Source organism: Malus domestica, chromosome 04 (assembly GCF_042453785.1).
Source record: "Malus domestica chromosome 04, GDT2T_hap1".
NCBI lineage: Eukaryota > Viridiplantae > Streptophyta > Magnoliopsida > Rosales > Rosaceae > Malus > Malus domestica.
Window position 1 is genome coordinate 20,341,561 of NC_091664.1, and position 24,208 is coordinate 20,365,768.

Consider the following 24,208-nt stretch of genomic DNA (forward strand, 5'->3'; position numbering starts at 1 on the left):
TTCTTGAAAACCATTGTCATGGTTGCTAACTACTCTTCAAAATACACTCACTCTACACATAGAGATGATGAAGATAGTGAAAATTTTGAACCTCATAGGAACTCTATGTGGTACTAAGTCACTCATGTATCTTACCATACAATGTATAAAGTGTAAAATATTGTACTAATTCATTATATATAAATGATTATGGTGTGTTTAGATTTCTTTCATTAATTTCTACATATTTTCTACACTCACAATGTTTGTCAGCTCGCTATATAATCAACTTGATAATGTTAAATCCATCATGCAATGCATTTCCTTCCAATTTTTTGTGATAAACTAATAGATAATTGACTAAATAAACATCCTGCAAAGTTTCAATAAAAATTTCCAAGTTTTTCTTACAATTTCCGTGGTTTCCATGTAAATTTTATCGATATCGATATTATCCCGATATTTCCATCGATATTTTCGTGTTTTCGGACTACCGATATTTCCGATATTACCGATATTTTCTTCCTCGGTCAAATGTGAACTGTATATAATTACTCACCAATACGGCGTCGGCTCACCATTTTTAAGCAGTAAACAAACAAACGGCAACTTATCTATCCGTCCCTCTCTCTCTACTTCAGCAGCTCACCATTTTTAAGCAAAGCCAAAAGCAAAAGGTATACATTTTTTAGTTCAATTTAAAAGCTGCTTTTAGCTATCCTTCTCCGCCATGGCCTAAAGCACCCCATCTATTTGTTGAATTGCTTCAATGGCATTCTCCTTCTCCCTCAAATGCTATCCATGGTCTCCCACCCACACCATACACCAAACCCCATCACCTCCGCCTGCTTCTGCTCAAAAGACCTTCACTTCCCTGTCTTTCCAGCTTTCTCACCGCCACGACCAGCTCCTAACCCATTCTTCCCTCTCCTATTCAACCCCTACCACCACCTATCACCACCCCTCCCTCCGAACTTCACTCCGCAGCAGCTCCTCGACGCCATTCGCCGCCAAAATGATGAGTCATCGGTGCTCCGCCTTTTCTGCTGGGCCTCCAAGCAGGCCAATTTCACCCCCGACTCCACTGTGTACGAGGAGGTCCTCCGCAAGCTTGGAAGGGTGGGGTCTTTCGAGTCGATGAGGAGCATTTTAGACGAGATGAAGCTTGTCGGCTGCTCGATTAGCTCAGGTACCTTTTTTATTTTTATTCAGAGCTATGCAGCCTTTGATTTGTACGAAGAGATTCTTGGTGTTGTGGAAATGATGGAAGGCCAATTCGGGTGCAAGCCCGACACGCATTTTTACAATTTCTTGTTGAATGTGATTGTTGAGGGGAACAAACTTAAGCTAGTTGAAACTGCGAATTCTGTGGCATGCTTGGTAGAGGAATTAAGCCGGATGTCTCCACATTTAACATTTTGATAAAGGCATTGTGTAGAGCCCATCAGATAAGGCCTGCCCTTTTGTTGATAGATGAGATGTCGAACCAGGGTTTGCATCCGGATGAGAAAACGTTCACGACACTAATGCAGGGGTACATTGAGAAAGGTGACATGAAGGGGGCATTGAAAATGAGGGACCAGATGGTAGCACACGGGTGCTTGAGTATGAATGTGACTGTTAATGTTTTAGTTAATGGGTTTTGCAAAGAGGGTAGGGTTGAAGAAGCGTTTAGTTTTATAGAAAAGATGTTGGATGAGTCGTTCTCCCCGGATCAGTTTACATTTAATACGTTGGTGAAAGGTTTGTGCAGGGTGGGGCATGTTACACACGCTTTGGAGATCATGGACATGATGCTTCAAGAGGGATTTGAACTGGATATTTTTACGTATAACTCACTAATTTCTGGATTATGTAAGTTGGGTGAAATTGAAGAGGCAGTGGAACTTCTCGATCAAATGGTTTCGAGGGATTGTTCTCTAAATACTGTCACGTATAATACTTTGATTAGCATATTGTCTAAGGAGAACCGGGTTGAAGAAGCAACTAAGCTTGCTCGTGTTTTTACTAGCAAGGGAATTTTGCCTGATGCTTGTACTGTCAATTCTCTGATTCAAGGTCTTTGCTTGAACAGTAATCATAAAGATGCTTTGGAACTATTTAAGAAGATGAAGGCGTCAGGATGCCCGCCTGATGAGTTTACTTACAGTATGTTGATTAATAGTCACTGTTTGAGAAGGAGGCTAAAAGAGGCACTAAGCCTGCTGAATGAAATGGAGTTGAGAGGATGCGCACGTAATGTGGTTATATACAACACTCTTATTGACGGGTTGTGCAAAAACAATAGAATTGTAGATGCAGAAGAGATTTTTGATCAGATGGAACTGCAGGGGATTTCCAGAAATTCAGTGACCTATAACACCCTTATCGATGGTATTTGTCAGAGTAAAAGGGTGGAGGAAGCTTCCCACCTTATGGACCAGATGATAATGGAAGGCTTGAAGCCCGACAAGTTCACCTATAATTCCATGCTCACATATTTCTGTAGGTCGGGGGATATAAAGAAGGCGGCATATATTGTTTAAACAATGAGTTCAAATGGGTGTGAACCAGACATAGTCACATACAGGACATTGATTGGGGGGTTATGTAGGGCAGGTAGGGTTCAGGTTGCAAGCAGACTCCTTAGAAGTCTGCAGATGAAAGGGTTGGTCCCATCCCCCTAGGCTTATAATCCCGTACTACAATCACTATTTAAACGGAAGAGAACAACAGAAGCCATAGGTTTTTCTGAGAGATGATAGAGAAATGTGGTCCTCCTGATTCTATTACATATAAGATTGTCCTTCGTGGGCTTTGCAATGGTGGAGGACCAATTGGAGAAGCAGTTGACTTTGCGGTTGAGATGATAGAGAATGGTTATTTACCAGAATTCTTGTCATTTTCTATGCTGGCCGAAGGACTCCAAGCTTTATCCATGGAGGATACCTTAATTAACCTTGTTGACATGGTCATGGAGAAAGCAAAAATTTCAGACAGTGAAGTTTCCATGGTAATTGTTTTCCTCAAAATCCGCAAATATCAAGGTGCATTGGCCACTCTTGGTGGTATCTTGAATAGAGAAAAGCCCAGAAAATCTTATTGGCAAAGATGATTTATTCTGAATTAGTTTCAAGTAGGGCTGGTTTGGTATGAGATACTGAACCGAAACTAGTATCCCGAATCTCAAATCGAAAATTTTCAGGATGGGAATTTGAAAACCAATCCCATACCAAATTTTTGAGAATCCCGAAATATTTTCGGGATTTCGGGACAAATTGGGAATCCCCAATTGAAATATGAATTTATGAAATGTTCTTCATATATATTCTACTATCAAACTATTTAAATTCAACATTTCACATGCATGCAACAAAAATAAATTAAGTAACAAATTCAAAAGCAAAAAAAAATTAGTTACAAGCCAAAGTTTTAAAATAAATTAAGTTACAAACCAAAAGCAAAAAGAAAAGCTTAAAGTTTATAAAGATTGTTGGCCTTTTCGACCCCTTGATCTTGTTGATGGTTGTGGTTGCTCTCTTACCATGCTTATGGTTGTTGATTGTTGACCCTTTCCCCTTTTTGTTGGTGCTCTTCCCCTTGATGTTGATGGTTGAGCCCTTCCCCTTAAAATGGGTGCTTGTGGAGGTAGTGATTGATTTTGACGTTGTTGAACTTCAACTTGAGGTGGTCGAGGAGGTGGAGGTGGCATTTCATTTCCTTGTGTTGTATTCTCCTCACCTCTCAAATTAGCCATGCCTAAAACAATAAACTACAAATCATTTAGATTGAATTATAGAAATAGATAATAAATACTAAGAAAATAAAAGAGGAAATTAAATTATTTACTTACTTTTTTCTAAGCATTCAAGTTCCTTGTAGAAATTGAATTCGTTGAGTGTAGTCTCCTCGTAGAAACAAAATTCATTTCCTCTAAGCCAATCACTAGTACACACTAAAGCCTCAACCGTTTTAGGTGTTAAGGAAGCTCTAAAAGGATCAACAACTCTCTCACCAAGACTAAAGGCATTATCACTAGCAACAATGCTACTAGGAAGAGCAAATACATCATTAGCAACTTTACTAAGAGTTGGATATGTACCACTATTTCCTTTCCACCAATCCAAAAGATTGAAACCCTTATATGTTATGCTTTGATGTGGATCATTGAAGTACATATCCACTTCATTGACTATCTCATTTTGTTGTGTCGCTGCCCTGTTTTGTTGGATCTTCCTTGTCATCCTTTTAGCAACATCAATATCTACCACACCCCCATCATCTAGTACAACACTTGATCTTTGCTCCACACTAGTAAGGACCACTCCCTTCCTTTTATGTATTATACAACTCGGTTACATGGCTTTTAACCCTGGCTTTTGTTAAGAATATTGCGTTTAAGAATGGGAAAAATAGAACAAACACCTAAAATCGAAAACAAATAACCAAGATAAATAACACCAAGAATTTACGTGGTTCGGCAATATGTGCCTACGTCCACGGGACAACAACAACAATCTTTCACTATATCAATAATAAGTACAACCAATAATCTTGCCAAATCTCTAGAACTAGGACTTGATGAAAAACCTGAAAGAACAAGAACAAGAAATACACTATCTCTTTTCTTTTATCTCGCACACATTTTACAATATTCTCTCACTCTAATCCCTTTAGTGGTATACAATTTATTGTTTTGCTCCCTTCTCAAAACTAGTACAATAGCCACTTTATATGGACATAATGAAGGTCTTCTTCAATAAGGATTACTAATCCTAATTGGAATCTAGTTATGAATCATTCTCAATTTGAGAAACTAACTTCAATTGGGAAAACAACTCTAATTGGGAAAACAATTTAATCCTCTAAGACTATAATTCCTTATAGACGTAGGACAACTTATCATGGGCTGGAAAAAACCCAACAATCTCCCCCTGTAGACTATGAGGAAGGTATACAAAAAAAAAAAAAAATGGATTGCTCCTCTTGACTAAACTCCTATTGATCGACCTTTTCATGACTAGACTCCCTCTGATCGAACTACCCATAATCAAGCTCTCCTTGATCGAACTACTTATTAACCAAGACCCTCTTGATTAGACCTTTCTTGACCAAGCTCTCCCTGATCGCAATACTCATCGTCATTGGCAAAGGCAATTATAGACTTTTTTGCCATAAAACCATCAATCATCTACATTAAAGAAGCTCTTCATCGTAAGTCATAACACCTACAATATTGTTCCCATCCTTTTGTTCCTTTTTCCATTTACGACAATGCTTCTTCATGTGACCCTTTTTCCCATAATAGTGGCAGTCGCCATTGAATCTCGTCTCACCTGAATTTTTGCCTCTTTTCTCTGTGACAAAGAGTTGTCCAACACCTGCATCTGAAGCTTTTCTCCTTGTTTCTTCATTAAACATGCATCCTTAACAACATCCACAAATAGTACGCCATTAGAAGCCGAATTGCTTACAATTATGACGAAGGCTTCCCAACTATCTGGCAAGGATCCTAGCAGTAAAAGTGCTAGCAGCTTTTCTTCAATATTTAAACCCATAGTGGCTACCTGATTGATCACGTTCTGAAAGTTGTTCAAGTGCTCAGTTACACTAACATCTTCCGCATACTTCATATTGACAAGCTCTTTGATAAAGAATGCTTTATTGGCAGCGGTCTTCTTCTCAAAGAGGGATTCTAGTTTCTTTTAAAGAGCTTGCACCTCAGTTTCTTTAGACACATGGTGATAGATGCTCTCATCCACCCATTGTTTGATCGTACCAATAGTTTTACGATTCATCTTGGTCCAATTGGCATTAGACATATTTGTTGGCTTGCTATTAATACCTTCAATTCGCTCATGGAGATCTTTACAATAAAGCATGTCCTCCATTCTTGATTTCCATGTAACCCAGTTGGAGCGGTTGAGTTTCATCATTATTGCACCCTCCATTCTAAAGGGATATCAGCCAAACCTGGCTTTGATACCACTTGTTGAGAATATCGTGTTTAAGAACGGAAAAAATAGAACAAACACCTGAAATCGAAAACAAATAACCAAGATAAATAACATCAAGAATTTACGTGGTTCGACAATATGTGCCTACGTCCATGGGACAACAACAACAATCTTTCACTATATTAATAATGAGTACATCTAATAATCTTGCCAAATCTCTAAAACTAGGACTTGATGAAAACCCTAAAAGAACAAGAAATACGTTATCTCTTTTCTTTTCTCTCGCACACACTTTACAATATTCTTTCACTCTAATCCCTTGAGTGGTATACAATTTATTGTTTTGCTCCCTTCTCAAAACTAGTACAATAGCCCCTTTATATAGACATAATAAAAGTCTTCTTCAATAAGGATTACTAATCCTAATTGGAATTTAGTTATGAATCCTTCTCCAATTGAGAAACTAGCTTCAATTAGGAAAACAACTCCAATTGGGAAAACAATTTAATCCTCAAAGACTATAATTCCTTATAGACGTAGGATAACTTATCATGGGCTGGAAAAAACCCAATAGCTTTCTCCTCCCTTATTTTTTCCCATCCATAGCCGAGCTCTTCTAGATTTGTCTTCAACATTTCAAATTTATACCTCGGGTCTAGTACTTGGGCTACAAAGAGAATAGGGTTCACATTTTCAATGTCACCCCAATATTTGTCAAACTTGAGCTTCATTAAGGTAGCCACACTTTGCAAAGTGGCATTAGAGGTGTTTAAAATTTGTTCTTTTATCTCCACTTGCAAAGCAATCACCGTGCTACGTATTAAGTGTGACGTTGGGGTAAGGGTTGCACTTAATGTCAAGGTTGCATCATAAAACTTTTTGAGAAAGTGAGAAAACTCACCAACCTCTCCTAGTCATCCACCTCATGAGGACCCACCCACTTGGCCTTTGTTGTCACCCTATCAACCTCTTTCGAGACCTCCTCTTTAAAGTAAGCAATAAAAGAGTCACACTCAAATGCCATCTTAGAGAACACTTCTTTAAACTTGAAATCACTATTAAGCGTTTCATAGGTGGCATTCCATCTTGTGACAACATCAAAAGGGATACTTGACATCCTATTAAGTTTCAACAAGACACAATATTCCCTAAAAGACTCCAACCTTGCCGGAGATGAGTGTATAAACTTCACACAATTTTTTATGGCATCAATCTCACAACTAAGATCCGCCATTCCATCCTTAACTATCAAATTAAGGATGTGACAAGTGCACCTCATGTGCAAGTGAGCCTAGTCGAGTAAAAGAGTACCATCTGACTTGAGTCTTCTTTTCATGTATGCAATAGCGGTGTCATTTGCACTAGCATTGTCAACGGTAATGCTAAACACCTTGTCTATGCCCCAATCATTCAAATAAACCTCTAGACATCTTCCAATGTCATCACCCTTGTGAGAAGTAACTTGGACAAAGTTTAGGATCCTCTTATGCAATGCCCAATTAGTGTAAAAAAAATGGGCCGTGATGACCATGTAGTTTATCTTTTGGATCGAGGTCTAAGTATCGTTTGTGATACTCACTCTCAACCCCTTAATCACACTTTTTATTTTTGCCTTCTCTTCGAAAAACAACTCCAAAATTGCCGCCGCCACCTTATGCCTATTAGAAAGTTTGTACTTTGGATTCAAGTCATGAATAAAAGCTTGAAAGTCCTCTTGATTGACCACCCTAAAAGGCATATCTGTTATTATAATCCACCTCATACATCTCATATCAAGTCTTTTTTTATTGAAAGTGTGAGTGACAACTGCACCTCTCATCCTCGATTGTGTCAATGTTGGTTGGTTCAGATCCATTCTCAAAAAGACTAGAACCAGCACATTTCTTCAAATGCTCAAGAATTCCCGCCGTCCCATGATTGCTAGGGTGTGTCGGTAATAAGAGTTTGCAATGCATGCATTCGGCCATGTACAATTCCACCCCATTATTATCGGTGATAGTTACCCTCTTAGCATTGTTCCACGCCGGACTTGGGCCATTTCTCCTATTGCCCTTTTTCTGAGGAGGATCCTCCCATTCTCTCACTACTTCTATTTCCTCTTCCCCCTCTTCCCCCTGTTCTTCTACTTGTTTTAATGCAATATCCTCCTCCACATCCGGATCATCATCCCAACAATCTTCATAATAATCATCATGCAGATAATCTTAAGGTGAGGGAGTGCCTAGTTGAAGGGTACCACTAGGTTGGATTTGTTTTCATTCTCCTAATATCGAGACCATAGGTGTACTAGATTGGCTACTAGACCCATCCATCCTAACAAATAAAATAACAATGCACATTAATATATCACAACCACAGTTCAATATATATCCAAATTCCAATTCAATAAGTCACATATCCAATTCAAATGCAATAACATATTCAATATGTGCAAAGTAAGCGCAACATTAAAATTTAAATTTATTCATGCTAAATGGCATTTCTTAAGAGGAAACAATTAAAGAGAATTCATATGTATTCATAAAGAGAATTCATATTTATTCATATCTAACTAGTGTCCATATGACATAAACAACACAAACATGTGAATGCAAAAATAAAACATGTGCTATATCCTTGCAAGCAGCACAAATTTCTCAACAATGAAGATAGAGTACTAACCTTAAAATGCCTCAATTCAAACCGAGGACCGATCTCCTTAAGCTCAATTCAAGGCCAACTTCACCTTAAACAAAGACCTCCTAGTGTCAATTGAAGCAGGCCGAATACACTTGTCAATTACAAGGGGTAATGGAGTGGTGCAGTCAGTGCTATAAATCTCATGATTGAAGAAAACCTATTAAAGCATTCAAGACAAATTAGCAGAGAAAAGGATTGAAGAAAACCTATTAAAGCATTAAAGACAAATTAGAAAGTTGATAAGTATATATAAAGAAGCAAAAAATTGTGGAGAAAAGAGGACTTAAAATCTACACCTTTATAATTCCTATTGTTGCTGCTGCATTCCATTGTGTGATGAAGTTTTAGAGTTTTGGATTTGGCAAAGAAGAGTAACCTACAAATGGACAAAGTCACAAAACAATGAAACATACATGATTAAATTTCTCAAATCTGTGTAAATTAAATCACATCATTCAAGTTCAACCACGGTGCTCCTAAAGAGAGGAGAACACAAACTTTAAAATCATACTGATCATACTGGTGTTTTTATCTTTTGCTAAATATTCAAGCCAGCTATTGTTTGGAGATAGCAGCAAATTAGCATTTTTTCTCTTAGTTTAATTGATTTGACTTTAATTTTTCTAGCCCATAATATTATTGAACACATTTATATGTGTATGTATATGTTGTTAAACAATGGTCTTTTCTTTCTAATGATGTGCTCCATATAAGATTCAATCAACTAATGATCCCTGAAGGCATAATTTCTTGCATAGCATATGATTCAATTAAATAATGATCCGATTTAGGGCATCAATGATTTCCTGATATATGCTTTTAGGAGTTTCTTTTCCTAGGGTTGGGAGCTTCTCCCTCTATCTAGCACTCTAGGTGGTGGTAGCTTCAACTATCAATTCATACATGTCCAATAAGTTAAATAACAGAAAGTATAGTCGCCAATTGAAAATTTTAAAAGTCCTTAAGTTGCATAACAAAAACAAAACATAACAAATCATAGCAAATCATAGCCAAACTCCTAAATCGAAAAAAAAAATTTCATAAACCCTAGCCTAATGGTAACCATAAATATAGAAATTAAATTAGGGCTGGAATCATGAACATCCAATCTAAAACATGAACAAATTTCACAAACCCTAATCTAAATTAATTTCAAAATTTACCCGATTTGGAGGAGAATTGGTGCACAGTGCACTGGATGAAGAAGATACTCGGACTTTGAGTGTTTGATAGAGAGAATCACGAGATAAAGAGCGGTGGCCGTGGCTCTATGTGGTGAAGGAAGGCTCAACAATGAGGGATGAGAAGTCAAGAGAGAGATCAGAGAGGTCAGTCGAGGGAGAGGTGAGTTACTTGTGTGATGTGGCTAGATTCGAAGGCGGCAAATAAGAAGGAGGAGATAGATCGAGAGAAATCAGTGAGGATGAGAGAGCACGGTGAGGTGAGGTCAAGAGAGAGAGTGACTGAGTGAGGGTTTTATTTGGAGTCAACGGTTAAAATTAAATCTCAACCAAATCCAACGGCTGTTACAATTCCAAATATATATTTAAAATTAAATAATATACATATATATATTTTTTATTTTGGTTCAGTTCGGGATTACCGAATGAATGAAAATGTGAGACCGATTCCCGTATCGAAATTTCAGGATCGGTTCGGAATTGTGCACTGAAATTTTTCAAGATTTTCAGTTTGGGATTTTTTCGGTTTGGTTTGGAATTTTCAGTATTTTTTTCCACCCCTAGTTTCAAGTATTAGCATCTGGTCGACAGAAGATGCAACATAGATGTAGTAAACATGATGAAGGAATTTTGGAGGATGATATGTGCAGCTGAGCTAAGAAGCATGGAATCAATACGTCAAAGCACTGTTGACTTTCATTTGCTGACTTTCCAGAAACCGTATCGTCTACTTCCCCATCTGCAAAAGAGAGTTCAGGTACTTTGTTAGGTATTTTAATATTATGCCCAGAAATGAATTCATCCGTTCTTTTGGTACCCGATCTTCTAAGCTGACGTAGCAGAGAATGTAAACGTATTGCAAACTATTTTTCAAGTGTATTAGCCATTCTTTCCTGAGGGTGTTTGTGAATTGTTGTTAGAATATAGAAAAAATAGCTTCTTATAGCTTAAGTTTTTGGAAACACTGGTCAAGGATATGCTTAGGCGTATTCTTTAACTATATTCTTCTCTTTTGATCTGGTAAATTCTTATGCGACTCATTATATCGAACAAAATATTTAGCATTCACATTTGCCTTAGGTCACAAGTGGGTGGATACTTTGATGATCCATTATTTTATCTGATCGTGATCGCGACAGAATTCGTTTGCAGTGCAAGTGTTTTTTTCGTTGTTCAGGGACGCGCCAGTCGAACACAAAGACAAGGAGTGCTGGATGACAGTGGGAGTGTGAATAACATTACTCTTGAACCAAAACCTCACAGTTTTTCTACACCTGGTTGGAAGTAATTTAAAGAAACAGTTCTGTTTAGAAGCGTTTCTATTAGAAACACATTGAGATTTTTAATGAAAATGCAAGCGCTTCATGAAAGAAACACTTGAAGTGCTTCTTGAAAAAGCACATAGCAGATGATTGTTTCATAACGCTCTTCAAGTGCTTATTTGAACCAATAAGAACTTTTTTTTTTCTTCCAAACATGGTTAGGAACACTCTTGGTGATCTGAAAGGGATTTTAGTGATTTGAAAACTAAAAATTAAATTCTTTAGGTCAAATAGTTTAAGAAAACTAAATATTACCTCTTTTTCTATATCAAAAGAAGAATATGTGACTAGTATCATGGTACCAAAAAAAATATAAATTCGTCCTTTATATTTATGGAGCATAAGAATATATGACTAGAATTCTGGTCCAGAAACAAAGAGGCCAATGTTTGCGTGATTCCTTACTACATAAGAAAGTTGACCATTTGTCTTTAAGTTACGATATACATTCTCATTTAGCAGAGTTAGTTGGTATTCCTCTTCACGTGTAAGTTGTAGGTTTTAGATTTGACTCTTGTTGTTAGTGAGTGTGATAACAAATTATTCTGATTGATCCATTGTTCGACTTAGCTCGAATCCCCACCCTCTAGTGAAGTGTATCTTTATATTATTTTTTACAAGATATAGTTGTTAACATGTATTCAGCTGCAGTTACGAGCAATTCAATTAAATTTATTTATCTTTATTAAAAGGAAAGTGATTTAGGCCACTTCTTTTCTCCCCTTGTTTATTAAAGGACAAAAAATAAATAACATCATGTAGAATGAAAAGAATGGTGAATGAGAGTCATCTCTTAATTAAGATTCGAGGTAAGGCCAATATGAAGGAAGAACCTATGCTTGGAGGACACGGAGGCGAAACTCAAACTACTGATGCACTGCCATATACTTTACCTTGCCACATAATAGTGCATAATTTGTTTGGAATACTGCCATAGTGCTGATCCATTTGTAGGGTAAGGCTTCTCCACCCAACATTATGCAGATCCTTAACAATCCATGTTTCCCAAATAAGACGGGATTTTGATTAAAACACTACCCATAGAAAGGTAATTCAGCTTTACCAATTTCTGAATAAGTTAGAGAGAGATTGTGCTATAGTTAGGAACTAATCTTTGTGGAATAGATAGAAATAGAGAGAAACCCTAAATATAAGATGGAGTGTGAGAAAGGTGAAGTTTCAATTTCCATAATTGGGCTTAAAGAGCGACCAAGGAGACAGCTCTTTAAAGCTAGGATTTGATTAGGGAGAGATTCTCTCATTAACTAGTTCATCACATGCCAATCGTCTATACTGCATATTTTGAACAAGTAAAAAGCTTTAATCGGACACCGCCCGCTAGAATTAGACATGCTAAAAAAGAAAGTCAACCCTAAGTTTGTTTAGTTTCTACCGTTGGTTGGGAGAAAGAGTATTACTGATGACAAACCCAACGTTTGGAATTCTAGTTTCTAACGTAGGTTGGGAAAAGGACTATAGTGACTATTAGTAAAGCCAAACCCAAGAAACATGGGAGAAAGTCCAAGGGTGTAGAATTAAGAACTTAAAATCCCAAATTTTCTCATAAGTCGATATTCGTAATTTTATGATTCCTACCATCCTAGCTAAGGTTCTAAAAGGCGCTCGTTAGACGACGAGTAAGGGCCTAGCGACTATGCAGTTTTTTAAATTTTAATTAAATTTATCATATAACATATTTATTTATAATAAAAGAATATATAATTGTATTGAGATACATAAATTCAAAATAGAATGACATATAGATTATAAAGTATTATGACATATTGAAAATATGGAGAACAAACATATAATAAGTGTCCAACCAAGTGTTCAACAAGTCTCTTACAATTTGTTAAAAAATAAAATGCAAAATAAAAGTTATATATTTTCTGTCTAAATGAGAGTTGCTACCTAGGTGGATGCCTAGATAGGTTTAGGGGTCATTTCTTAATTTTTAAACGTCTAAGGATTAATCGGGACGATGACAAGCCGCTTAGTGCCTAGGTGTAAATTTTTATAACAATGATCCTAAATCTTAGTCAAGCTGTAATTCAATAGTTATAATTTTTTTACTTTGAATCCCTCTTTGCTGGAGATATAAAGAAGACAAACAGGATCGTGGAACTTATTCCTTATAAAGTGTTGACTGATATTGACTCAAGTGAATGCCACATAATCTGCCACATAATCTGCCATGTCATCAATATTTCTGTTGAAAGTTAGTTAGGATGGTTATGTGTAGCTTACACAGTAAGCAAGGTTAGGCTACTAGAGTGATATAAAAGGCTGATTGCAGCTTAATGTTTGTAAGAAATAATCATTCTATCAATACAAAACCTTTCATATTCTTTCTAGTTTTATTTCTAAGTTTTCTTCTACATTCTCTGTATTGCTTCTTTCTTCTTCTTTCTGCGATTCTGATCTTCTTTGTTAAGATAAAGACATTGCACATTGACATCTTAGAAATCTGAAATCTTAGTTTCTACCAAAGCCTTGAAACTTGACTATTACCATTTCATTAGCTGTACACTACATGCTAAAAGCAAACACATATTACCGGCAAAACTGTTTGGGGTCGAATCTAGCTAAGCTAGCACATCATTTCATTCAGTTTTACTTTTGAACTTGGAGGCTCACAACACTTCGGATAATGGTTCCGGCCACCAGGATGGGCTGGACCTATGCCGTGTGGTGCCTGAGGCTACAAGCAGCGTTTCGAACCATCTTAGCCTGCACCATAGTCTACACCACCACCCTCTACGGTCCACAGCCTCTCAGGCGTTTAGTAGCCTACCCTGCATACTCTTACCTCACCACAATCCTCATCGTCTCAGACGCGACGCTGGGGGAGGCACTGAGAGGCTTCTGGCATGCGCTTTACGCTTGTATTCAGGTGTTGATCCTTTCAATCCTGAGCCTCCAGCTAATAGGGCCAGCGCACTTCAGTTACTTTGTATCATCCCTTGCAGTGGCTTTGTGCGCTTTTGTTGTGGCACTGCCGGGAGCAACCCACTTGATGTCTAAGCGGATTGCGTTCGGGCAGATTGTGATTGTGTATGTAGGCACTGCCATTCATTGCGCAGAAGTTGATGAGTTGGTACTTATGCACCCGATTCAGGTGTCATTGAGTACTATGCTTGGAGCCTCGGCATCTGTTGGGGCTATGTTGTTTCCCAACTTGTTTCTCTATCAAAAGGCATCTCTGGCGGCTGTGTTGTCTCCTTACCTTGCCTACGACGAGGTATATATACATCTAGCTATATATGTATACATTTATAACATGTGTTGTTTGTCTTCCATATGTCTGCATCATTTTGTATGGATCCTAAAATTCTTGTAAACGATGGTGAGAAGTTTTCACAGTTTTTGTCGACAAAGTTTTCACAGTTCAAACTTCATGATGATTCACGAAGGTTAGGCATTCTTGAGGTAAGAAAATGATAAGATAAAAACTTTTAACATAACTTCTGAATGAACTGAGTTAAAATTTAGTTAAAAATTGGAAAGTTAAAGTGAAAATAATATTTTCCTCAAAAAAAAAAAAAAAAAAGCGAAAATAATATTATGGGGGTCGGGCAGTGATCGCCTAATCCTCTATTTTGATTAAAAAAAAAATTGAAAATACACCCAAAAAAGAAGGGTCAGTGGAGGAATAGATCCTAATATTCTTTGCACTGTTGCCTGAGAATCAATCTATTCTATATTCCTTCATGGCTTCATCTTCAACTTCACATCCACCGCGTAATTCCATTCTTTTTCTAGCAACTTACACCGTCCAAATTCGAGATTTCAACAACATTAGTTTTACTAAAATTTCAATAAGAGTTGAAATCAGTATATGATGTTTGCGAAGAATAAATACGCAAGTTGTTTTATTTCTTGTCACGCCCCAAAATCCCGAGCATGTCATGATGAGCCTAACGGCAATGCTTGTAACTATTAAGGAGAATGAAGGACCACCAGATTGTAATGCACACAATGCACTAGATTAGTACTTAGCTTAGCTATTAAGCTAAGTTTGATATAGTCGGTTATGTATTGCTGACTAGGATATAATTATTGATGTATATATCCTAGTGTAATGAGAATCATTTTTCTTACAACCCAAATCAAGCTTTCTCTCTCTCTCTCATCAACTGCACAGATTCATAACTTCATCATGGTATCTTCGCCGGAGTCCACCGACGTCGATCCTTCGCTTCCCTCCTTTTCTTAATTTCTTGGATTTTTTTTTTCTTATCTCCCAAACAGATCTTACCTCCTTCTCGTATTTTTTTTTTATATTTTCTGATCTCCCAAACAGATCTTTTCTCTCTCTCGTGCATTCTGTCTGCAACCGCTATGGCGCCTCATCCATCCTCCTCTGATTCCTCTCCTCCAGCTACCTCTTCTGGTCCTACTCCTCTTGGTGAGATCTCTACTAATGTGCCTCCATCGATTGCGACGATTACTGTTCAAAACATTGCTGGAATGGTTCCGACGAAACTCAATCGGCACAATTTCATCACCTGGCGTAGCTTATTCCTTCATGTTCTGAAGCGATTCAAGCTTTTAGGGCTTCTTACTGGAGATGATCCTTGTCCTCCTCCGTGTGTTCGTGATTCGTCTGGATCTCAGATTCCTAACTCTGCGTACGAACTGTGGTGTGAACGTGACCAAATCTTGACGATTTGGATCAACTCCACTCTTGCTGAAGATCTTCTTCCTCTGACCATTGGAATGGAAGATTCTCGTTCTCTGTGGCAGTCTCTTGAACGTCGTTTCGCAGGCGCTTCGCGTACTCATGTTCATAGTCTCCGATCTAAAATCCAGACTATTCAGAAAGGTGATGCTTCCATGACTGAGTATCTCAACACTATTAAGGACATCTCTGATAAGCTTGCTGCTGCTGGTGAATCGATTTCTGATTCAGATCTTGTGGCTTATATTCTCGCTGGTCTCCCAGATGAGTATGAATCGTTTGTTGACTCAATCGAGACAAGAACTGAGTCTGTTAATGGTGATGAACTCCATGGTCTTCTACTTAGTAAGGAGATTTCCCTTCAAAAACGCAAGACTCGACAAGGTTCTACATCCTCAAGTTCTGCACCCTTCCATGCTTATACTGCTCAACAAGGCTCGTCTGGTTCTCCTTCTTTCAGAGGCAACTTCAGAGGCAAATATCAGAATTAGAATCGCAATCAATACCACAATCGTAATCGCTTTCCTCAGAATCGCAACTTTGGTGCTAATCGCCAACATAATTTCTCTGGAGGTATTCTTGGTCCTGCTCCCTCTCGTTCCTCATTTTCTGGTGCACACTCTGGTCCTATTCCTGGACCATCCCAACCTGGACAATCCATTCCTTGTCAGCTTTGTAATCAATATGGTCACTCTGCTCTCTATTGTGGCTATCTCTCCCAATTTGGTTCTCACCGTTCCCCTCCCATGGGTTTCAATGCTCTGACTGGATCCCATCCTCCAAGCTACTGGATTACTGACAGTGGAGCGACTCATCATGTCACTCCTGATCCAGCCTCGCTAAACTCTGCCACACCATACACAGGCACTGAACAACTTTTCGTGGGTGATGGCAAAGGTTTGTGTATTTCTCAAACTGGAAATGCTTTAATACGCACTCCTAATGCTGTGTTCAAACTTCATGATGTGTTATTAGTTCCTCAAGCCTCTCATAATCTCCTGTCCGTTTATAAATTTGTGTATGACAACTGTTGCTCGCTGACTTTTGATCCCTTTGGATTATACATCAAGGATCTAAGAACTGGGAGGATGCTTTTCCAGGGCCCCAGTGAAGGAGGATTGTACCCTTTCTACTGGCATGCTTCTACTGGTGTTTCTGGCATTGCTATTTCACCTCATGCTCTAATGATTGCTAAAGCTGATATCACTACATGGCACAGACGGCTTGGTTATCCTTCAAGTCTAGTTTTCAATAAAATAGTAAATAAAGGTCACTTGTCTGTTGCTGGTTCACATTCTCAGAAGTCTGTTTGTTCTGATTGTCAATTTGGGAAGGCTTCAAGATTGCCATTTTCTGTTTTACCTTGTAGATCTACTCGGCCATTTCATCTTGTTCATGCTGATGTATGGGGTCCTTCCCCCACCTCTTCTTGTACTGGATATCGCTATTATCTAATACTAGTTGATGATTTCACTAAATATAGCTGGCTCTATCCACTGCATTATAAATCCGATGTGTGTTCTGTTATTCAGACTTTTGTTCTCAAAGTTCCAACTCTTTTCGACAGCAAAGTTCAATGTTTGCGATCTGATTCAGGGGGTGAGTTCTTAAGTGCTACTTTGCAAAGCTTCTTTAATCTTCAAGGCATAACTCATCAATTGAGTTGTCCTCACACTCCTGAGCAGAATGGATGTGCAGAACGCAAACATAGACATGTGGTTGAAATGGGTCGAACTTTATTATCTCACAGTGGCTTACCTTCTCAGTACTGGATTGAGGCTTTTCAAACTGCAGTATATCTCATCAATCGCCTTCCTCCTCAGGCTTCTTCTATCAGTCCTTGGGAATTACTCTTCAAAGCTCCACCTCCATATCATCTCTTGAAGACTTTTGGGTGTGCATGCTATCCCTGGCTCCAACCTTACTCATCCAGTAAGTTAGATCCAAAGAGTAAACTTTGTGTGTTCTTGGGATACAGCTTGAATCACAGCGGTTACCGTTGTCTTGATTCGGTTACTAACAAGTTATACATTTCGAGACATGTGGTGTTTGATGAAACTCTTTTCCCTTTCAAGCACTCTCTCCCTTTACCTTCTCCTACTGTATCCTCTCCTTCTATTTCTTCTCCTTCATTATCTCACCCTATTTCTCTTACTATACCTATTCATCCTACTCCAACCCCTCCTGCCATTCTACAAAATCCCTCATCTTCACCTTCCTCCTCATCAGTACCCCTCCCTCCTCCCTCTTCTTCTTCTTCTGTCCCCCCTCCTACAACTATCCCAACCAACCACCATCCTATGATTACCCGAGCCAAAGCCGGTATTTCTAAGCCTAAGATCTTTACAGCCACTAAGCATCATCTCTCCCCTTCCGTTGATCCACTCACCATCATTCCTCCGACCCCTACTACTTATCTTCAAGCCTCCAAGCATCCTGCTTGGGTAAAAGCCATGACAGATGAATATCAAGCACTTCAATCCACTGGTACTTGGGAATTAGTATCTTCTCATCCAAGTTACAATTTAGTTGGGTGTAAATGGGTATTCAAAATTAAGCACAAAGCTGATGGTTCAATAGAACGATACAAGGCTCGGTTGGTAGCTAAAGGGTTTCATCAACAAGAAGGCCTCGATTTTTCTGAAACTTTTAGCCCTGTAGCAAAGCCGACCACCATCAGAATACTTTTGTCTCTTGCTGTGAGCTATGATTGGTTTGTACATCAGTTAGATGTCAGTAATGCTTTTCTGCATGGCTATCTCAAAGAAGATGTGTATATGGTTCAACCTCCTGGTTTTGTGGATCAGTCTAAGCCTCACCATGTTTGTAAACTCAAACGGTCTCTCTATGGACTCAAATAAGCTCCCCGAGCTTGGTATGAAGCCTTCTACAGTGCACTGGTTTCGTTGGGTTTCTCTTCTTCTTCCTCGGACACTAGTCTCTTCATCAAGAAAGACTCTTTCATCACCTTCATCTTAGTGTATGTGGATGATATCATTATCACTGGAAGTTCCCCTGCCCTCTGTCAGTCCATTATTTCCCAGCTTCAATCCTTATTTCCAGTCAAAGACTTATGTGATATTCATTATTTTCTCGGCATTGAGGTTCACCGATCTGCAAAAGGATTGTTTCTTCATCAGTCCAAATATGCCTTGGACTTATTTAAGAAGACGGATATGCTTGGGGTCAAACCCTGCACCACTCCCGTTAGTTCCATAAAGTTGGATCACTCTGGTTCTCCTCTCACAGATCCTACTTCTTATCGCTCCACCGTTGGTGCCCTTCAATATCTTACTTGGACACGACCGGATTTGGCTTTTGCAGTCAACCAGGTTTGTCAGTACATGCATACTCCCCGGACTATTCATTTGTAGGCTGTCAAACGGATTCTCCGGTACTTGAAGGGTACCCTTGACTCCGGGTTGTGGTTTACCAAAGGTCGGCAAATTCTTACAGCATGGACTGATGCTGATTGGGCAGGTTGCCCTGTGGACAGACATTCTACTAGTGGATACTGTGTGTTTCTTGGACCCAATCTCATCTCCTGGAGTGCCAAGAAACAATGTACAGTAGCTCGTTCTTCTACTGAAGCTGAGTATCGCTCTCTTGCTCATACTGCTGCCGAACTCAGTTGGGTTTGCAAAATTCTGGTTGACATTTCCTTTCCTCTTCTGAAAACCCCGAGTGTTTTCTGTGATAACAAGAGTGCCATTGCTCTAGCTTTCAACCCAGTATTTCATGCCCGTACTAAACATGTAGAGATCGATTATCACTACATCCGCAAAAAGGTTCTTCTGGGACATATCAGTGTTCATCATGTGGCTTCCTTACTCCAACTCGCTGATATCTTTACCAAATCCCTCCCTGCTGATCGATTTGCACAGCTTCGGTTCAAGCTTTCAGTTCGCCCTTCTTCCTTCTGCTTGAGGGGGTGTATTAAGGAGAATGAAGGACCACCAGATTGTAATGCACACAATGCACTAGATTAGTACTTAGCTTAGCTATTAAGCTAAGTTTGATATAGTCGGTTATGTATTGCTGACTAGGATATAATTATTGATGTATATATCCTAGTGTAATGAGAATCATTTTTCTTACAACCCAAATCAAGCTTTCTCTCTCTCTCTCATCAACTGCACAGATTCATAACTTCATCAGTAACATTTACAGGTGAGACAAATGTGCCAAAAATATGCCAAGAATGCTAGGAAAAGGTTCGACTTGTATTTAGATGCAATCTTGTCTCGGGACAGCTCTGCTGCACTTGACTTTATTTTACAGGCCAAGCCCTTGGCTGAAGCAGGAGAAAAGCTCCTTCGAAGGATCGAACATAAACAGGTAAAGCTACCTTCTGTACAAGAGTTTGGATCCTCTGCTCGGGTTTTCGCAGCTTACATTGTGATTTTAACCAATGTGGTTTACTTTGGACAGGAAGCCTTACTGTGGGAGAGACCAACAATCAGAAGTATCCTCAACCGTAGTCGCTTCTCTGTTCGAGAAAAATTGCAGGAAGTTGAAATACCCTTGAGAGGGATTGCAATAGCTGCAACTTCATGCCCTTCCTTTCCTGTTGCCATGATTAAGAAACTGCAAATGGACGCTTTACACGACATGAAAAGGCAAATACATGACAAGCTTGAGCAACTCGAGCGCTTTGCACCTTTCTACACAAGAAACAAAAGGGAAAGATCTTTGGATGAGGCCTTCTGGTCCCTTGAAACCATATTTCCTGAAGATTTATTGGTTTTTTTTTTCATTGATTGTCTGAAAATTCTCCAAGAAAATACCGAGGCTGTTGAAGAATGCAAGCATGAGTGCTCCCGCATCGAAAGCTCAAGAGGTTCACAAAATCAAAGCAACTGTTGTACCAAATGGAGCAGTAGACTTCTGTGCCTTATACCAAGCAGAACAAGTCTACGATTTGCACTTAAGTGTTCACTTTCATTAGGCCTTGCAGTGCAGCTGGGTTTGCTGTTTAACAAGAGAGAAGCATATTGGGCAGGACTCACAATTGCAATAAGTTTTGTAAGGGGAAGACAAGCAACATTCACTCTCGCAAATGCTCGAGCGCAATCTACGGCAATGGGGTCAATTTACGGGATCTTGTGTTGCTTCATATTCAAGAAAGTCGAGGACTTGAGGTTCTTACCTCTTCTACCTTGGTTAGTTTTCACAAGCTTTCTGTGGCACAGCAGGATGTATGGTCAAGCTGGCGGAATATCAGCAGCTGTAGGGGCACTACTAATACTCGGCAGGAAACATTATGGCCCTCCACTCGATTTTGCGATTGCTAGAATCACAGAGGCTGTCATTGGATTGATCAGTTTCATCACCATAGAGATTCTCACATCCCCTGCAAGAGCAGCAACTCTGGCAAAACTCAAACTTTTACTTGGACTGGGATCCCTTCAAGAATGCATCAAAGATTTAGTTCTTTTCGAAAACCAAATCACTTTAGTTGGTCCCAAGTTGAGACAGAAACAGTACAAGTTGAAATCTCATGTCAACAAGTTAGAGAAGTTCATTGAAGAAGCTCAGCTGGAGCCTAATTTCTGGTTCATCCCTTTCAATGGTGCCTGTTATGGCAAGCTCCTGAGATCTTTATCTAACACGGGGAATCTTTCGATTATCATGTCCAACATAATAGAATCTCTATCACTCGTATTACAGCGCTTCAAACCTGATTCGGAAGAACTCCAAAAGCCCATGAAGGGCATCGAGAAAGATTTGGAGATTTTCAAGAAAAAAATTGGGAATTCTCTGCAATGCCTCCAAGAGCTGGCTTCCAAGAAGTCTCTTGCAGTTCATGACAAACATGACATTGAGTCGGGAACATTATCAGCAAGAGAAAATGGTTCCAGGGTTTTGGATTCAGAGAAGGAAGAGACTGAATGCATTGTAGATTCTTTTCTTCAAAATTCCAATGAATTATCCGACAAAATTGGCACCATGACTGGATTAATAGAGGATCATCAGAAGCTTAGAGTGCAAGTAACTGTTTGTTTGGGTGGATTAGGGTTTTGCATCAGCAGTCTGCTGAGGGAAGTAAAAGAGATGGAAAGAGAGTTTCAAGAACTTATCAAATTGGAAGACCCTTCAAGCCATGTAATAGTATGAATACACACATACTTTAATATGCTAAAACCTTTGACTTCCTACTAAGTTTAATTATTAGTTAGAGGTTTTTAATTATTTAATTACAGAAAGGATCTTGCTTCCAACTTCTAATATATATGCTTTCCCACTAAGATCAAAGTTCAGCAAATTTAAATGCCATGAACAATTGTAGATATGGGCGTAGTTTAGTTGGCTCGTGCAACTTGTTTTTCTTTAGTTGGCTCGTGCGACGTGTTTCTCTTTCTCCATCTACGATCAGTAGTTTAGATGAGATTAGTTTTCATTGCTATGAATGACTGTATCATTAGTTTTTCGTTGTACAATGTACCCATTTGCTAGAAGATCACTTTAGTTACGTTTTTATCCATCTTTTATGAGGATCATGGATAGCTTACACATACTTTCATGGGCACTATGAATATGGGTATATTTTGTTTGGTTGATTTGAGAATGTATTCATGTGAGGTTTATTTGGTGAATGTACCCATGTTATTTGGATTTTTTTTATTAGAGAATGTATGCTATAAAGGATATGTATGATGGAGTAAAGACTGCCGTAAGAACTCATGAAGGACAAACCGAAAGTTTCCCCATAACTGTTGGGTTGCATCAAGGCTCATCCTTAGGTCCTTACCTTTTTACATTGGTAATGGATGAGTTAATGAGACATATTCAAGATGATATTCCTTGGTGTATGCTTTTCGTAGATGATATAGTGTTGATAGATGAAACTCAGGAAGGGGTAAATGCGAAGCTTAACCTTTGGAGAGAAGTGTTGGAATCTAAAGGTCTTCGCCTAAATCGATCAAAGACAGAATATATGGAGTGCAAGTTTGGTGCAAATGGAGGCCAAAATGAGTTAGGGGTGAGAAGCGGAGATCAGGAAGTACCAAAGAGCGACCGCTTTCGCTACCAAGGATATATCTTGCAAAAGAACAGAGAATTAGATGGAGACCTCAACCATAGAATACAAGCTGGATAGATGAAGTGGAAGAGTGCATCCGGCGTGTTGTGTGGTCGTCGTATGCCACTGAAGCTCAAGGGAAAATTTTATAAGACGGCAATAAGGTCGGCGATGCTGTATGGCACGAAATGTTGGACGGTGAAGCATCAACACGTACATAAAATGGGTGTAGCAGAGATGAGGATGCTTCATTGGATGTGTGGGCACACAAGAAATGATAAGTTTAGGAATGAAGATATTCGAGGTAAAGTAGGAGTAGCCGAAACTGAAGGAAAGATGAGAGAAAATCGGTTACGGTGGTTTGGACATGTGCAAAGAAGGCCTACTGACGCTCCAGTTAGAAGATGCGACTACGAGACAGAGGTCCAGGGCCGAAGGGGTAGAGGAAGACCTAAGAAAACTTTGGAAGAGACTCTAAGAAAAGACTTAGAGTACTTGGATCTAACAGAGGACATGACACAGAACAGAGCGCAATGACGTTCTAGGATTCATATAGTCAACCCCACTTAGTGGGAAAATGCTTTGTTGTTGTTGTTGTTGTAGAAAATGTACGCAGTTTTGTTGTAATCTACCAATGTTTTGCAGTACATTTTGTCATCGTTGATTTGATGAATGTATACATCATTAAATATGTATACACTATTTTTCTTATTATATGTGCGCAAACTTTTTATATGGCAAACCATGGTTTTGTAAAAAAAAAAACACACACACACACACACACACACACACACATATATATATATATATGTTTTGTTTTTCAAATCACTATGAGTCTTATCTAAAATTCTATATAAATAGCTAACTGCAAATTATAAAATTTTAAATTAAAAAAATGGGGTACTTTGATCTAGGTCAAACAATTTGATTTATTATTGAATTTAGTCAAGTGTATTCTTTTTACTCCAATTATTATTTTTAATTAAACTTATTGATTTATGCATCTTTATCCATATTTTCAATTTGAATTTTGTTTTGAGTACATCGATATTTTTACATTAAGAGGAGGGGGAATTCGGCTAAGCCACACAATAGGCAGCCTAATTTGGTATCGAATTCGCCATTCACGAGATTCAAACCTAAGATCTCTCACTTCTAAGTGAAGAGGAAGACCGTAATATTGAGTGGCTTCAATTTGAATATTTAAATGTGAAGATTTAATCTTTTTTTTTAAAAGATATGTAAAAGAAAATTTATATGTCATCATAAATGATATCTACACCATAGGTTGTTTGAATACATTTGATATGTGATGGAGGTAGTGTGACAACCCGTCCCTAATTTAACGTTTTTTTTATTAATTTTAAAAGTATGAATTGACGAAAATGCCCTAGAGACAAGGAACTTTG

At 38.6% G+C, this 24,208-nt stretch overlaps 1 protein-coding gene and 1 pseudogene across 1 annotated transcript; both read left to right on the plus strand.

The window, feature by feature from the left end:
• The first annotated feature begins 521 nt into the window (after nt 1-521).
• On the plus strand, nt 522-3,280 carry LOC103433476 (pentatricopeptide repeat-containing protein At3g53700, chloroplastic-like; annotated as a pseudogene).
• A 10,125-nt stretch (nt 3,281-13,405) lies between these two features.
• Nucleotides 13,406-22,026, plus strand: LOC103433384 (uncharacterized). Its single transcript, XM_008371637.4, has 3 exons — nt 13,406-14,338; nt 19,949-20,116; nt 20,210-22,026. The coding sequence occupies exons 1-3, from the start codon at nt 13,748-13,750 to the stop codon at nt 21,893-21,895; spliced, it is 2,445 nt and encodes an 814-aa protein (XP_008369859.2). The 5' UTR covers nt 13,406-13,747; the 3' UTR covers nt 21,896-22,026.
• The last annotated feature ends 2,182 nt before the right edge of the window (nt 22,027-24,208 follow it).